A 17,001-nucleotide genomic window follows, 5' to 3' on the forward strand; every position below is an offset into this window, starting at 1 on the left:
ATCCTGGAGTCCTGGGATCAAGTCCCGCATCGGGCTCCCTGCTCGGCGGGGAGTGTGCTTCTCCCTCTGACCCTCCTCCCTCTCATGCTCTCTCTCATTCTCTCTCTCGCAAATAAAATCTTAAAAAAAAAAAAAAAAAAAAGGTGGTAATGATTGTGACAGCGGCCAGGACAGGGAGGACCTTGGCCACCCACATCCTTCCCCATTCCCAGACGTCAACCTACACACCCGGCTTTCTTCCGATGCTGACCACGCCGTAGACCAACAAAACCCAACATGCCGTAACAAACAAAAACTGCAACATTTAATTTTTTCCCCCAAACCAAGACATTGACACTAGGCTGATTTCCCCTTACAATGTAATTTTCTAAAACAGAAGCCGGGACAGAGATACAAACACAGCCCTCTGAATAAGGGGTGGTGGTGGCGGCAACATTCTCTTAGAAAGGAGGGGATTTTTCTTTTTTTTTAAAGATCAAAACAAAAAAACAAAAACAAACCCACCCCCACCCCCACCCATTTCCCAGCTCAAGAGAGAGGAGAACACGGCAGATCTCCATCCCAGCAGATCACACCGTGTGGTCAGTTTGGGGTGACCAGAAAAAAAAGTAACCTAAAAATATTGTAGACTTTTATTTTCTTTAAATCTCCTAGTAAAAACGTTAAACTGTCTTTCAAGAAGATTCCAAACTGGCATTGCATAGACTGATTCCTTTCCAAAAATATCTCTAATATAGTCTATCTTCCTCTATATATAGAATTTTAAGTCCAGGAGCTGTGTGTGCCTGGCAGGAATTCACTGAGCTTGAGGGGACCCAGAGGTTGAAGAAAGGGCTCCCACATGGGGATGAGGCTGGGGCTTCAGGCCTCTGGCTCCAGCTAGTGTTAATTTGGATGTGGCCAAATTCTCAGTCTAAGTACCCTGGCCTAGGGCCTGGCAGGGGAGGCTGTGGCAGGCTCTGTGTCCTTCTGGGGCGACCGTCAAGCCCAGACCTCGCCTTGGGTGGGGCTAGGGTTCCTGGTTTGGGGGACTCCCCAACAGCACCAGAGCTAGTTGTTTTATACCTGAAGCCCAGAACTTTGAGCCAGATCCCAAATACACCCTGAATGTACTTCCCCACTGGGCTGAGGTCATGCAGACACAGAAGGGAAGGAGAGTGCTCTCCCAACTTCTGGGGTTCCCTTCATCTGGAGACAGCACAGCCAGCTCCCTTTTAAAGTGCCAGGTGTCTGCGGAGCAGGAAGAGACCTGCAGGGCTAACCAGAGCCTTCTCCAGCCAGCAAATGCTCTGTCCTGTCTCAGCAGGCAGCTCCTCACATTCATTTTCTAAGAGTTAGGGGATTAAAAACAACAACAAAGAATCCTAGAAATGCTCTGCTCCCAAGGCCAGGAGGTTCCAAGACAAAGGCTCCAACTCTTGCCAGCTGGAGCATAACAGCAAGGAGCCCCCCCAGCCTCAGGGAGGACACCCCACTGGCACCCGCACCCCTACCAGGGATAGAACCAGTATCCAGATCCCCAGCCCTGCTGGGACCCAGCCAGCAGGTAGGGCAGAGAACACAACCACCTCCCCTCACCTGGGGGAGGAGAAAATACCCAAACTGTGAAATTAAAAAAAAAAAAAAAGGGAAGGAAAGAAAAGAAGGGGAAATTAAAAAAAAAAAAAAAAAAAAAAGGTACAGGACTAAGTAAACACCAGCCTGCTGGGTTCACACAAAACGAGTGAAACTTCAGAGTGGCAGGAAGTCTGTCCAGGGACTGGTGGGCAGCCAGAACCCATCTTCAAGCAAGTAAGGAAGACAGGGGAGGGGGCGTGGCAGACAGCAGAGGCTTTAGTGAGGGGCGGGGGCAGGGCCAGACTGCTCCCCGCCTCTCCTTCGCCCAGAGAGAGGGATGCTTCCAGAGGAGGGCTGAGGCTTTTCTGGCCAGGAAGCCAGCTCCAGGCCGGCCCAGTCTCAGCCCACCTGCCTCTCCAGCAGCAGCCCCAGCCTGGGCTAGCCGACCCTGCAGGGACAGAGAGGGGCCTTTGCCTGCCAAGCCCAGCCCAGCCCGACTGCCAACCTCCAAGGGCTTGGGAGGCACCTTCCGCGCCTTCCTACAGGAAGCCAGCTGCTCAGGATCCAGCCCCGAGCAGAGGAGAGCCACCATCAATGCTCAGACCTTTCTCAGCATGGGCGTCAGGCCTGAGCTGGAGCTAACTGGGGGAGAGGCGGTGCCACGTTCCAGCCGGGCTGCTAGGGGCAGGCGCTGACTGCACAGCAGGCAGTGCTCGGAAACCCTTGCGAAGGGCTCAAGGGAAAGGCAGACCAGGGCCAGTGGGGCTGTGCTGGAGGCAAGCATGTGCAAAGTGCAGGCTGCCAGGGCAGCAGGAGAACATTCGTTGGGGAAGGGGGTCTCAATCGGGAGTGTGGATGGGTCTGAGGTCTTGGTTCCCAGGAGAAGGCCGCCAGCGGGTCCCCCGGGACACAGGGAAGGAACAGCTGAAGCACTAAGCAGTCAGAGGGCCGTGGTGGCAGGATTCTGGGGGAGGACTGGCTCTCCCAAGGGCGAGGGGGCAGTGGAGCAAGGCCCTGCCAGGGCATGGCTGAGCCAAAGCTCCCAGAGTGAGCAGGGACACAGGGCAAGGGCCCCTCGGCCACAAGCATCCCTGCATGTAGGTGCTGCTGCATGTCCTCGCCGAGGGGCCAGATTGGTCTCCAGCCAAGGCAGGCCTGGCCATCTTTGTCTTGTCCACCTGCTTCATGGACCGGCACGTCCTGCCCCCTAGTGGTTCAGAGGAGAATATTCACAGTGGTGCCCGGGGCCTGGTGGGCCAGGAGGGTCCCGGGATGGATGGGAGGCCAATGGAATGATGCTTTGGGGCAGGAGTGGGGCTGGAGTACACGGAGGAGGCACAGATGAGATGCAGCGCGGATGGCGATCCGAAGGGGAAGGTCCCTCGTGGAATGCTGCGGGCTTGCATGCCCGCGGACGCAGGGCCCTTCTCCAGCCCGGACACCCGCTCCTCAATGGCTTTCAATCACAACAGGCTCATAGACCCCAGAGGAGACCCTGCGGGGGAGGGGAGCAGAGAAACAGGTCAGCTTGTCCTCCCAGATGCTCTTGTGGGGCAGGCCCTGGGAAGGACTTCACAAGCTGGCCCTGTGAACTAACTGGCCCTGTTTCACAGAGGGGCAAATTCAGGCTCAGAGAAGTTGAGTCACTTGCCCAGGGCAACACAGATGTTAAGTACTGAAGCCTCTGGATCTCAGAGCTGGTGTGAGCTGGGCCTGAGCCCTTCCTGAGCACGAGTGGCTTACACATAGAGGTGTGCTGCACCCATCCTCATGGCAACCCTGGCAGGGAAAGACTGCATCCTGCCCCGTTTGACAGATGAAGACACTGAGGCACAGAGGGATGATGAAGCTTACCAAGAGGCCAGAACATTGGGGAGCTCTTCCCCCGGCTGAAGCGAGACCCACCCACAGGATCATGGACATTCAGGGCTCGGCGTGCAGCTCTGCTAAGACCTTGCTCCTGATTGAACTGGTTTCTTCCATCCCCTGAACCCATTTCCTCACTGTCATAGAGGGCTAGGGAGAGGTGTGTAGACCTCGGAGGAGGTGCCCTCTGTCTTCCTCTTGCCCCCCTCCCCGGGGACAGCCCAGGAAGCCACGGGGAGACGGCGGATGCAATTTCGAGCCTCGGCCAGCAGGTGTCAGTATAGCAGCACCAGAGGGAAGGTTGGGGGCCACTGCCCCCCTCCCCCCACCCCTCACCCCACGCCCCCAGCCCAGCCAGGTCTCCATCCACCACCCCCACCCTTGGATGTGAAATGCGCACTTTCCTGGCCAGCCCAGGGGAACAGGGGGAAAGGCTTCAGCACAGCCCTGCACAGAGGGAGCTCCTCTACTCACTGCCCCACTCACGAGCCGTAGAGTGGAAGCACCAGGTTCAGCCTACCACACCCTCACAGGTAAACATCACACAAGCACAAATCCGTTGCTCACTGCTGTATCCCCAGCACCTAGCTCAGTGCTTGGTGTGTGGCTGGTGCGCAATAAATATTTATTCAACAAATAAAACGAGTCATCATCATCATTTTTAGGGGTTCCCAGATCCAGAAGGAAGGGAAAAGCAGGGTCCCAAATAAAGACGGATGAAGCCCGCGCTGTGTGCCAAGCCCTGTGTTAGGCACTTTTCAAGTTACCCCTGGAACCAACCCCAGGCTTCTAGGTGAGACAGGGTGGCCCATGCCATTTGACAGACAGGGAAACTGAGGTTCAGAGAGAAGTGAGTGGTCCAAGGTGACACTGTGGTGGGCAGAACTGCTATTCAAAGCCAGGTCAGCGTCTGTCGAGACCGTGCTCTCAGCGCCGTGCCCCAAGGCCACCCTAGTGACCCAACCCCAAACCGCGACCCCTACCTGTTTGCCAGCTGGATGCCGCTCAGCGTGGCGGAGCCATCACGGCTCACGAACAGCCGGAGATTGCTGTCTGTGGGGACACAGGCGGGGATGGAAGCTGAGTGGGGCAGGGGCAGCCGGGGTGGCCCCGGAGCAGGTAGCACTGTCCCCCAGGCCTCCCCGCGCGGGCAGCTCACCCTCAGTGTTGCTGCCGTCCGTAAAGTCCTGGCTTTGCATGATCTTCTCCACGATGTCGTCCGCGTCGATCCGAGTGTCATCCACCCAGGTCGGGTGGCTCTCCACGGAGTCCTTCTTCCGCCTGGAGTGGGTCAGGGCAGAGTCACAGCGGTCGGGCCGGGGACAGGTACAAGGATGACAGTGGGGAGCACCTACAGCTCAGGCTGCTCTGAGTGCGCGTGAGAACCTATTCCCAGTCGCGCTCTTTTAACCCTCACTCAGCCCCCAGGGCAGGTGCCGTGACCCCGGTTTTATGGATGAGGACCTGGAGGCCCTGGGAGGTTACCTAACCTTAGCCTGAGAGGCCGCACTGCGTGTAAACGGGGGACTTAGGTCCCTAAGCCACACACAACAGCGTGTGCCTGCCAGGCCCAGGCCGTGCCCTTCAGGTTCACCCACTGGCTGAATCATCACCATCCAACCCTCTGAGTGGGACCTTGCTGTCCCCATGCTACGGGTAGAGGAGCAGAGGTTCAGGGAGCCCCCAGGAGCACGGGGCCGGCGTGCTCACCGGAACGAACGGTCGGACAGGTGGGGCCGTGGCGGCCGCGGGGGCTTCTCAGGGGGCCGGTGCTCGCGCTCGCTGCCCTCGGGGCCCTCCACAGTCGTGCTGAGGCCGCCGGAAGTGCTGCTGCTAGTGGACGTGTTACGGCGGTGCGTCAGGTCTGAGAGGCTGGAGGAGCGGGAGTGTTCCGTGCTGTAGCCTGCTGGGCATTTGGGGAGGCTCGTTACGGGCGGGGGGCGGGGGGCGGGGGTGTGAACGGCCACGGGCACGGGGCCAGGCGGGCACTCACCAGAGATCTTGGACTGCTGGCTAGCATAGCTGGAGTTGCGGGAGTGGCCGGAGTGGAACACCTCCTCGGGGCTGGACAGGTTCTGTTCGGCCTCCTCCGGCACCCCTGGGGAGCGGGGAGACGGCAGGCTTAGCAGCGGGCCGGCCTGGAGTCGGCGAGGGTGGGAGGTGGGGGCCGGGGGAGGGTACGCTCCGTGTTTCCCATTTAACAGACAAAAACCTGAGGCCCTGCTCCCACCGCAGTCCACCCCCGCGGCCCAGGTTTGTTCATTCCACAAATATCTGAGGACGTCCTCTGCACGGGGCACTCCGCTGGGTGCTATAAATAGGAGATGGGGTGTCCCAGGCCAGTGGGAAGGGAGAACGTTGAACCAAAAATGACCCACAATTAACCACAACTGAGGTGAGCAGTACAGAGCAGGGAGCAGTGTGGATGGGGGTCTGACCCAGTCTGGGATCAGGGAAGACTTCTCTGAGGAGGTCGCCTTACTGGGAGGCCTTCAGGAGGCTTGGGAGGGAACCAGCCACAGAGGGCAACAGGAAAAGGGCCTTCCAAACAGGAAGAGCAGAAGCAAAGGCCTGAGGCTTGAATGAGTTTAGGTCAGTGTGGCTGGAGTGGAAGGAATAAGGGGAATGGGGAGTGGCAACAGTCCTGTCCCAAGTCACCCGTGAGCCCAACTTGGAAACAAACTTCCCGGCACTCGCCAGCAGGAGGCGCAAGGGACCCAGGGGGATCCACTCTGGGCCCACCAGGTCTTGTCATAGGAATAACTCAGCTCAACCATTCCCGTCCTCAGAGAAGAACACACCACCTATGCTGGGGTGGCCTGGTGTCCCTCGCCGCCCCCCCCCAGAAGCTGGAGAGAGCAGTGGTGTTTGGAAGCCCTGGTTTTTACGAGCAGTCACCAGGCTGAGGCACCCCCAGCTTTCAGCTCCGGGCCTTACCTGGCTGAGCTACAGGAAAAATGGGAGGTCAGGGCCCTCACTGCTCCCAGCCGTCCTGGGGGCAGAATCACTCCGCAAACATCCGCTGAGACGCCCGAGGCCCCGCGCCCTCTCTAACTGCTCTCGTGGTGCAAATTAGGGTGACTCGTCAGCTCGGGGGCAGTCTGCCTCCCAACGCCGAGCTCACGCCCCAGGGACGGAGTATGGGGGCCCCACCTCTAGACCCAGCGTGGCAGGGGAGGCTGGAGTCTTCCCCTGTAGCACCTGCTATCTTAATCTCCATGAGGTCTCCTCTGGGGGTTCAGATGTTTGCATTTATTTTTAAGATTTTATTTATTTGACAGAGAGAGACACAGCAAGAGAGGGAACATGAGCTGCAGGAGTAGGGGAGGGAGAAGCAGGCTCGATCCCAGGACCCTGGGATCATGACTTGAGCCGAAGGCAGACGCTTAACGACTGAGCCACCAGGCACCCTCAGACGTTTGCATTTTTTATAACGTTCATAATAATGACAATTTAGTAGAAACCCAGCGCTGGGAAATACATGGAGTTCGTACTGTGTGCCAGGCAAGGCACACACGTGTGCTCAGCTCAGCTCCACGGCCACCCGGGCCGTGGTTTACGGTTTCTGTCCCCTTAGTCAGGGGAGGATGCTGAGACTGGGCACACACAACGGCCAGTCCTGGCGGCGCAGCCAGTGGGAGAGTGAGAGCTCACAGCACATCCCTCTGCCAGGAGCACTGCCCCCCACAGCTCAGACTCAGCTCAAGTGCCACCTCTTCATGCCTGTCACCGCTCCTGTCACACCTGTAGGTGATGTGGACGTATTTACTGCCTGATTGACTCCTGTCTCTCCTGCAAGACGGGGCCTCAAGGTCAGGGCACCGCTGTGGTCCTGGGGCCCAGCATGTGGGAAGGGCTCAGACGTGGGCCTAGTGGAGGCATGGACGGGCGTAAACACCATCCCACCACCTGTCTTCTCAGCAAGCAACCCCCTGGGGACCTGGGGATACGGAGATGAGCCTTGGGCCACGGGGAGGAGCAGGGAGGGCAGGAGGGGAATGGTACCTGAGCTGAGGATGGTGGGCCTCGCCTTGGGGGGCCGGGAGCCACTGCCGCTGCCGCTGGTCCCACCGCCCTTGCGCGTCAGCTGCAGGGAGGAGTCCTGACCCGGAATGGAGATGGACTTGGCGGTGGACGGTGGCCTTGGGAGGACAGATGGGTGTGACTGGGGTGCCCCACATTCGGGGTCAAAGACAGGGGAGCCCAAGAGCCCGGAGGAGGGAAGAGTCCCTGTGTAGCACCCTCCCAACCTGCGCCCACACTCACGTCTTAAAGCAGGGGTCTCCGGAGAGCAGGAGCATTCCGATGGTGACCTGCACAGAGGGAGAAATCAGCCATACCACACCCACCTGCAGCCCAGGTGCTTCCCAGTGGCCCCTCTGCTCTGGCTTCCGAGGGGCTGGACTCTGATCCCATCTCTGCCCCTTGCTGGACCTGGGGAAGCCATTGAAATGCACTGAGCCCGTCTCCTTGGGTGGAGGATAGGACCAATCCTGACACCTGCCTCCTGGGATAGTGGAGAGGACTAGGGGAGATGAGGCTTTGCATGGCTCAGCGCCCAGCACACCGCACAAGCAGAAGAAGTTAGCTACTGTTATTCTAGAACCGCAACTAGGAGAGGGGCCACAGTCCCTCTCCAGCCTCAGGGCCTGCTCACAGCCTAAGAGCGAGCGAGGGCACACGAGCTCCATATGGCAGGCAGGCAGGAGGGAGGTTCACAAAGCCCACCTGGTGGGGAGGGGGTTCACCAGGTATAACCCAGGGGGCGGGGATGGGAGATGGACTGCACAGAGTCCAACATGGAGGGTGGGGGTGGTGAAAGTTAGTTGAGTAAAGTAAAGCAAGAAGCCATCAGAAATTCAACATCCTTGGGCGCCTGGGTGGCTCAGTTGGTTAAGCGACTGCCTTCGGCTCAGGTCATGATCCTGGAGTCCCTGGATCGAGTCCCGCATCGGGCTCCCTGCTCGGCAGGGAGTCTGCTTCTCCCTCTGACCCTCCCCCCTCTCATGTGCTTGCTCTCTCTCATTCTGTCTCTCTCAAATAAATAAATAAAAAATCTTTAAAAAAAAAAAAAAGAAATTCAACATCCACTTGAGCAGAGATTTTGGCAATGGCCCAAACAAGGCAGGGTTGGGTCCCCAAGTCTGGGCTGAGATGGAGTGACAGGAAACGGATGCTCATATCCCAGTGCCACCACTGACAAAAATGGAGATCACTGAGCTGAGACTTTTTTTTTTTTTAAGATTTATTTATTTTAGAGAGAAAGAGCAAGAGAGAATGTACATGAGCAGGGAAGGGGCAGAGGGAGAGAGAAACTCAAGCTGACTTCAAGCCCACGGTGGAGCCTGACACGGGGCTCAATCCCACGACCCTGAGAGATCATGACCTGAGCCGAAACCAAGAGTCTGATGCTTAACCGACTGAGCCACCCAGGAGCCCCCCAGCCCCCGTTTTTGTAGTAAACTCTACGTCCAACCTTGGAGCTTGAATTCATGACCATGAGATCAAGAGTCGCATGTTCTACTGACTGAGCAGCCAGGCGCCTCCTGAGGTTTTTTGTTTTTTTTTAATGATTTCATTTGGCTGTGACAGCAGCCTACAAGTAGGTGATGGCCCCAGGCTGTAGACGAGGGAAGCAGCACTCAGACACAGACTCAAGGGAAGCGATGGCCCACAGCCCTGCAGACAGGACGTGGGGAAGTTGACCTTGCAGCTGAGGCCACCCGCATCCCCCTCACGCCGCGATTTGCCTAGGGGTACACAGGGCCACTGGGGTGAGACCGAAAGGCCCTAGCCCCCACCAAAATTAGCCTGGACCTTTTTGGATGTCTCTGGTTCCCTCTATGAAGGGTCCAGGAGGCTGCAGAGCCCCCATCCGTCACCTGCTGCCTGGCTCTGCTTCAGGCACAAGACGCTCCCGCTGGGTCAGCTTGTAGAGGTGTGGTTAGGACAAGACTGTTTTCTCAGCCAGGTGGAAGGGTGGGGGACAGGGAAGAGAGGTGTGCTGGCAGCAGCGGATGCCCAGATACCTCCGTCCTAAGAGGGCCGAGAGCCAGCTGCCTGGAGGGAGGGAGCTGCCCTGGCCACTGGAAGGCTGCACGCAGCTGGGCTCTAGGAACAGCCACCCTCAGTTTGCCCGGGTCAAGGGACAACAGGTTCTTCCACTCACTGATCCTCCACTGCAAGCCCAGGCAGCCTCATGTCACATGGGGCAATGGCTGGGAGCTGGACCGTGGAGTTGAACAGCTGGGGGTCAAGTGTCAGCTCTGCCTGTGACCTCAGGCAGATGATCTGTCTAACCTCTGTGCCTCAACCCCCTCCCATGCAAAACTGGGACCAAGAACAGACGCCCCATGGGGCTGTTGTCAGGCATCATGAGATGAGAGGTGGCGAGCGCTCAGGGATGCTCATTTCATCAAACCCTTATAGAGACTGCTGGGATCCACCCCTGATCCCAGATTAAAGATGGGGAAACTGAGGCCAGTGGCAGAGCCAGGCTTCTGAGGGTGGTTTCCTGACCCTGGGACCACATCTTCCCAGTGTCTGGGATGGGAACCTGGATTTTTTTTTTTTTAAGATTTTTTTTTTTTATCTGTATTTACTGAGAGAGAGAGAGAGAGCATGAGAGGGAGGAGGGTCAGAGAGAGAAGCAGACCCCCTGCTGAGCAGGGAGCCCAATGCGGGACTCAATCCTGGGACTCCAGGATCATGACCTGAGCCGAAGGCAGTCGCTTAACCAACTGAGCCACCCAGGCGCCCCTGGGAACCTGTATTTTTCACAACCCTCCAGGGGACTCTGATGAGGAGCAGGTTGGCCCCCTGCCCCTTGGTGGGAGGGGGCAGAGAGGTGACAGGGCCCTGGTACCTTGAGGATGGAGTTGTCCTGACGAGTGTTCTTCGTGTCATATCCCTCTAGCAGGTAGCAGCGCACTGTGGAGCCTGAGCCTGCGAATTCGGCCAGGTTCAAGTCGGCGAAGCCCAGCTGAGAGGGACAGAAGAGAGTGTGGGAGGCTGCAGGGGGTGTGGGCATCCAGCGGGCAGCATAAGGGTTAACTTGGGGGGGGGGCAGGGGCAGGCAGATCCCCTGGGCCCGCCCCACAGCCCAGACTGAGTGTTGCATAATGGCACCCAAGGACAGAGGCTGGTCTGGAGCTCACATCCCTGAGCCGCACAAAGCGCCCTTTGTGCCACGTCCCAGCGTGCACTGGGGCAGCGCCGGAGATGAAAGGACATTGTTGTCTGTGACACAGAGGCATTGTTCCCTGGGACACAAGGCTGTGCTGTGGGAGCCGCCAGGCCAGCAGGCAGCGGGGAGGGAAGGCCCGTGGGAACTTGGTATGGGGGTGGGGGCGGGCAGGAGTCCCTCACGGAGGTTGGAGTGAGGGGCTGGCGGGAACACCTGGCTGCCTCCCGGAAACAGAGGGAGGCGCCAGGGATGCGGGGGTAAGTGGGAGCACATTCGAGAACAGGATGTAGGATCTGGGAAAGCCTTCGAAAGAAGCCAGGTCTCCAGACCTGGGGGGAGACTGAGTTAAGGTGGGGGGGTGCTGGGATTAGGGTCTTGGGGAACAACCAAACCAACAGGTGGCATTTGAGCACCTACTACGTGCAAATCTCTACTGCAGAGTTTAGGGGCACACAAGCCAGAATCAGAGACTTGGCAGGTTTGAATCCCAGCCCTGCCATCGAGTCAGAGGGACCCCCATTTGGCAGGGAAGAGAACGAAGGTTCCGGGGGGTAAGTGACTTGCCCAGGGCCCCAGGCAGCCCAGCCAGCAGAGCCAGGCCCAAGACGAGGCCCAACCAGCATCCAGTCTAGCTGCCCCTCTGGGCCCCAGCTTCCTTCCCTGAAGAATGGGAGCAGGGCCTGTCAAGGGCGTTTGATCACAGGACAGAAGGGAAGGGCCTGCAGGGCTGACACGTGCTGGGAGCCTAGTAAGTGCCCGCTGGGTGGAGGTGGGGGCTGCAGCTATCCATGCCCATGTGACTTCATGGGAGGAGAAATTTCCCACTCTGGCGGCACCTTCCACAGCCCAGTTCTAGCCACCCTGCCCTCTGTTTCTGGAGAGGGCCACCAGAGCCCAGGCTGGGGCAGAGCGGACAGCCCAGAACACCGAGCTTCCTGAGCTCCGGTCAGTGGGAAGGGACACGCCTTCCACGCAGGGCGAGGTGAGGCAAAGGCATTTCCCCTCCGGACGGGCTAAGCCCACCGCCTGCCGCCAGGCCGCCTCCCTAGGGCCATGGAGGGTGGGCTGTGAGTCCCCACCAAGAAGGGGGTCTAGGGCAGAGCGGGCTTATTCAGAGCCAGTGCCACCCCTGCAGAGCCGCCTTCTCCTGCTGGTCCCCGTGAGTGCCGAGCAGATGGCAACAACACAGATGGGCCACAGCACAGGACTGGCTGGGCACCCACCACCCAGCAGCACAGGGGGGCACTGCCATGGTTAGAAAGCAAAAGGAAATCTGTGAAAACGTGCCCACGGTGTACTGGCAAGTGAAAACCACGCTGCAGAATCTGTTCAGAACAAGTCCCTTTTGTGGATGTAAAAATCCGACTGTCTGCGTGCACACAAGTCCACACACGGGTGCTCATTTTCCATTCCTCTAAACCGCATGCGAATGGGTTTGACGCGCAGCTCTGTGTGTACGTGTCATAATTTTCTTTTTCTTAAAAGTTCCGGGAAGACCTTAACAAATCCAAGGATGGGGTCTGGGGAGGAAGTCTGCAGAGGAGAGGCATGGAAACTGCACTTCTCATTCTGAACTTTTTTTTTTTTTTTAATATTGTATTTATTTATTTGACAGAGAGAGAGACACAGCGAGAGAAAGAACACAAGTGGCGGGGGAGAGAGAGGGAGAAGCAGACTCCCCACTGAGCAGGGAGCCCGATGCGGGACTCAATCCCAGGACCCTGGGATCATGACCCGAGCCGAAGGCAGACGCTTAACGACTGAGCCACCCCGGCATCCCTCACTCTGAACTTCTGTACCATTTGTGTTACAACAAGCATATGGTAGCTTTGTATTAAGTGCAAAGCCTATCAGTAAAGATATTTCTGAGAAAGAATACATCTCCTGCAGAGCTGAGTGTCTCCTACTTGGTGCAGAAACGGGGCTGAAGCTCTTCTCTCATGCCTATTGTATCCCACTATCCCTTCACAGCCCCACTCACCTTGGAATAAGCCTTCCCGCCTTTCAGCTCCTGCAGAGAGACAGACAGAAGCCGCAGTGTGACTAGGGAATCCAAGGGACCTCATGCATCCACAGCACTCCCCCCACCCCGAATCTGACTACTGGGGGTAAGTCAAGCCAAGGAGCAGAGTGACTCACTCCTTGCCCTCTGGAGGGGATGGGTCAGGAGATGGGGCTAAAGCCACTGGATCAGTGGCCTCACACCCCCGCGTTGGCCTTGGGCCCGCAGCCCCCAGCCCCAGCCCCGAAGCCCAGCCTCACCTTGCGCACCGACACGCGGAAGATGCAGGGGTCCAGCAGGCCGGTGGCCGGGTTGGCGCTCATCTTACACACGAAGGTGAACCTCTTCCGCCACCGCACGCAGTTCTCCTGCACCTCCTCCCTGCAGGGCAGACAGACAGGTGAACACAAGCAGGCAGGTCAACATAGGTATCAGGGACAGGACCGGCCTTTAGGGAGGGGATAGGAGGAGCAGCAGAGCTCTTGTTTTTACTTTGTATCACAAAGTGACTGTATTTTCATAAAAAGGACATGCTTGTGTAAGTGTTATAAACCCCCCCCCCAAAAGTAATAAAAAATGAAAAAACACAAGGTAGGGGTGAGGTCAAGCAGAGGGGAGGCTACTCCTTGCCTCTGCTTCCAGCGCTGCCCCCTCCCCTTGTTCTGTGGCTTTGGGGGGCTCCTTCCTCTGCCATTACCTCCCTGACCTCTGGCCAGTCAATCGACCCTCACAACAGTCTTCTCAAACTGGCCCCAGAGCCCATTTTACAGATGAAAAGCGAGGTAAACTGCCTGGTGTCACCCCCTTAGGAAACAGCTGGCCTTCCGCTCAGGGCTGCCTGGCTGCAGAGACCCTTTCTTTACCACTAACAACAACAACAATGTTAACAGTAACAATAACAGCGTCTAAGGCTCGTATCACGCTTCCCCTGTGCCAGACAGCACTCCCGGCACTTTAGTGGTGCTGCTCCAAGGGCCAGAGACCCACGATCACGCCAATCCTTCCAGCAACTGTCTGGGACAGCTACTACCATTAGGACAATCCCACATTCACAGACCCCGGGAGCTGAGGCTAAGACCCTGGCCAGAGGCCCACCGCACGCACAGCAGAACAGGGACTTGAACCCGAGCAGTGGGTTCCCAGTGCCACACACTTCACTCTCACCATACCAGCCTGAGACACCAACTTGGGGTCCTCAGCTTCCTAAGTGGGGAGCTGGTCTTCAGCCCAAGTTCTTTCTGCGCCGGGGTGGGGGGGATTACCACACTGAAAAATTCAGCACCCTCTTAACAGGGAAATGCTTTGTGCCCTGGGAGTGAGTGGAGCCTCGGGGAGCACTCACCCAGCCTCTCGCAGCTGCTCAGCAGGATCTGGGATGGCAGTGACAAATTCCATGGCCCTGCGCAGCTCCCTGTCCCCCCACAGCCCGCCTGGCAGAGCCCGTGCTCAGGAAGGGGTGGCCACGGAAGGGAAGGGGCGGCGTGAGAGACGGTATCTGCTGCCCCATCATCCCATCTAACAGGAATGGCGCGTTGGACAGCTGAGGAAGGGGACCCCAGGATCACAGGTTAACTGCCAGACTGGGGCCTGAGGGGAGAGGGTCAGCACAAATGGGGCATCATCTGCTTCTCACACAGCCTCAGACAGCAACCTCTCTCTCCAACAGGCCCCCAGACCACCACATCCCCGGTGACTGACGATGCAGGATTTGATCCCAGGACTAGCCAACTACAGTCAAAGCGTTCAGCCATCACCTTGGTTCACGGGCCACAGAGCCTGGAAAAGCCTGGCAGGCAGAACCCACCGGGGTTTCCGGGCCAGCGGTGCCCTGCCATGTCCCTGAGACACGCACCCACGTCTCCGAGTGCCAAGTACGAGCCAGGCACAGCGCTCTGCAGGGGATTTATTCACAGATCGACACTGACAGTTACCCCAGGGATGACTCAGTGTCACCAGGAGAGGGTGGAGGCAAAGGGTGAGTCAGAGTAGGTGACTGGCCGCAGGGAGGTGACATTTAAGCTCAAATGGGAATGAAGAGAGGGGCGTAGCCAGTGGGGGAGACAGTACCAGGCAGAGGAAACAGCATGGGTGAGGAACAAATATACTTTTGGGTTCCCTGGCCTCGCCTCCCCTGAGTCGAGCCACTATGAGGAGCCCCCTCCCGGCTCCACACGAGGCTTCTCCCACATCCTGCCAGGGCCGTGACAAGGGCCAACAGGACACGAGTCAGGCAGACCTGGGCTCACAGCCCTCACATCACTGAATGACTCAACCAGGGCTTGACCTCTCCACCCTCATGGGTAAAACAGGAACACCACCCACTCATTCGTGGGCACCTGGGAGCATCCGCAAGCCCCGCGAAGGGCCTGGCCTGGGGAGGTCTGCAAGATGTGTCTTGTCCTGGGGCACCTGGGTGGCTCAGTCGTTAAGCGTCTGCCTTCGTCTTGGGTCGTGATCCCAGGGTCCTGGGATCGAGCCCCGCATCAGGCTCCCTGCTCCGCGGGAAGCCTGCTTCTCCCTCTCCCATTCCCCCTGCTTGTGTTCCCTCTCTCGCTGTCTCTCTCTGTCAAATAAATAAATAAAATCTTTAAAAAAAAAAAAAAAGACGTGTCTCGTTTGATGAAGACACGGGGGACTCCAGCAACTCCCTGCAGCCCCAAGACTGAGGACAAGCAGAAAATGTGAGGGCTAGAGATGAGGGGGAGGAAGAAGAGTGCCCAACCACCGGCAGAGAGGGACAGGGACCCTGTCAGGATCAGGTGTCACGGGAGGAGCTGCAGCCCTGGGCTGGGAGCATCACCGGACCCAACCTTGCTGGGTCCATCCATTCATTCAAACACGTGCCACCCCTGTTCTATGCCCAGGGACCCTAGCAGTGACCAACTTACACTGTGGTGGGAGGAGAAAAATGAGGTCAGGCAAACAAGAAAAAGCAGTGGAAGGGGAGAACTAGAATTCTCTCTCCTGGCAGATACTCTGATCTTGTATGTAGAAAATCACAAAGAAGCCACTCAAAACTATCAGACTACAAGAGTTTGGCAAGGTTTCAGGATACACGAGCAATATACAAAAATCAATTATTTCTGTATCCTAGTGAACATCCACAATCAAATGAAGGAAATAATTCCATTCACAACAGCATCAAAAAGAATAAAATAAGCAGGATTACATTTAACAAATGAAGTACAAAATATATATTCTGGAAAACTAGGAAACATTACCGAAAAAAATTAAAGAAGATCTAAGTAAATGGAAAGACAACCCATCCCACAGTCATGTTTCCAAAGATCTAACGCTGGTAGGACAATACTCCCAAATTGATCTAAAAATTCAACACAATCTCGGCTGGCTTCTTTGTAGAAATTTGATACATTGATTCTAAACCTTGGAAATTTAAGGGTCCAGAATAGTCAAAGCATCTAGAAAAAGTAGAAGAGAACATAAAGGATTCACATGTCTTTGACTACAAAACTTCTACAAAGCTACCATAATCGAGGAAGGATGGTTTCGGCATAAGGACAGACACATAGATCACTGGAATGGAATTAAGAGTTCAGAAAGAAACCTTCACATTTATGGTCGATAGATTTTCAAAAGCATGGGGGGAAGGGAGGGGAGAAGGTATTTTTAACAAAAGTTGCTAGGACAATGAGATATTCACATGCAAAAGAATGAAGGAGGACCCATTTCTCATACAGTATACTGTAACTAACTCAACAGGGATCAAAGACCTAAGTATAAGAGCTAAAATTACAAAATTCTTAGAAAAAAATACAGGATAACTCTGTGCTCTGGGATTAGACAACAGTTTCTCAGGTATGATGCCAAAAGAATAGGTGACAAAGGAAAAAATAGAAATACTGAACTTTATAAAAATTAACCTTTTTTGTGACTCACAGAACACCATCAAGAGAGGGAGAAGACAGCCCACAGAATGAAGGAAAATATTTGCAGACCCTACATATAACAAGGGACTTGTTGCTAACAATATATAAAGGGCACTTAGAACTGACCGGTAAAAGACAACCCAATTTAAAAATGGGCAAATGATCTGAACACACATCTCTCCAAAGAAGATACACAAGTGGCCAGTAAGCACAGGAGAAGATGCTCAGCATCATTAGCCATCAGGGAAACACAAATCAAAACTATAATGAGTGACCATTTTGCATGCACTAGGAAGGCTATAATCAAGACTGATCATAACAGAAGCTGGCGAGTGGAAATTGGAGCCCTCACGCTGCTGGTCAGGGCATAAGGCGGTGTGGCCACTCTGGGAAATCGTCTGGGCACTGCCCAGAAAGGTTTAACACAGAGTTACCTTAGGACTCAGCAATGCTACTCCTAGGTGTATATCCAAGAGAAATGAAACGTTATGTCCACAGTCTTC

General features: G+C 56.2%; 1 protein-coding gene across 5 annotated transcripts in view; it reads right to left on the minus strand.

The window, feature by feature from the left end:
- Positions 1–277: 277 nt before the first annotated feature.
- The window catches only part of FAM102A (family with sequence similarity 102 member A), a 34,340-nt gene continuing 17,616 nt past the window's right edge, over positions 278–17,001 (minus strand). For 2 of the 5 annotated variants that reach the window (XM_032418554.1, XM_032418558.1), the window contains exons 2-11: positions 12,872–12,992; positions 12,591–12,620; positions 10,289–10,405; positions 7,690–7,736; positions 7,429–7,565; positions 5,417–5,521; positions 5,134–5,329; positions 4,583–4,704; positions 4,407–4,476; positions 278–3,052 (exon numbers count right to left, since the gene is read on the minus strand). In XM_032418554.1, coding sequence (XP_032274445.1) covers positions 3,007–3,052; positions 4,407–4,476; positions 4,583–4,704; positions 5,134–5,329; positions 5,417–5,521; positions 7,429–7,565; positions 7,690–7,736; positions 10,289–10,405; positions 12,591–12,620; positions 12,872–12,992 — 991 coding nt within the window. In that variant the 3' untranslated portion in view covers positions 278–3,006. Of the gene's footprint in view, positions 3,053–4,406; positions 4,477–4,582; positions 4,705–5,133; positions 5,330–5,416; positions 5,522–7,428; positions 7,566–7,689; positions 7,737–10,288; positions 10,406–12,590; positions 12,621–12,871; positions 12,993–13,953; positions 14,994–17,001 lie in introns of those variants that run through there. The other 3 variants (XM_032418556.1, XM_032418555.1, XM_032418557.1) reach the window with 3 other exon arrangements.

The sequence above is a fragment of the Phoca vitulina genome, unplaced genomic scaffold, assembly GCF_004348235.1.
Source record: "Phoca vitulina isolate PV1807 unplaced genomic scaffold, GSC_HSeal_1.0 scaffold21, whole genome shotgun sequence".
In the NCBI taxonomy this organism is placed as follows: domain Eukaryota; kingdom Metazoa; phylum Chordata; class Mammalia; order Carnivora; family Phocidae; genus Phoca; species Phoca vitulina.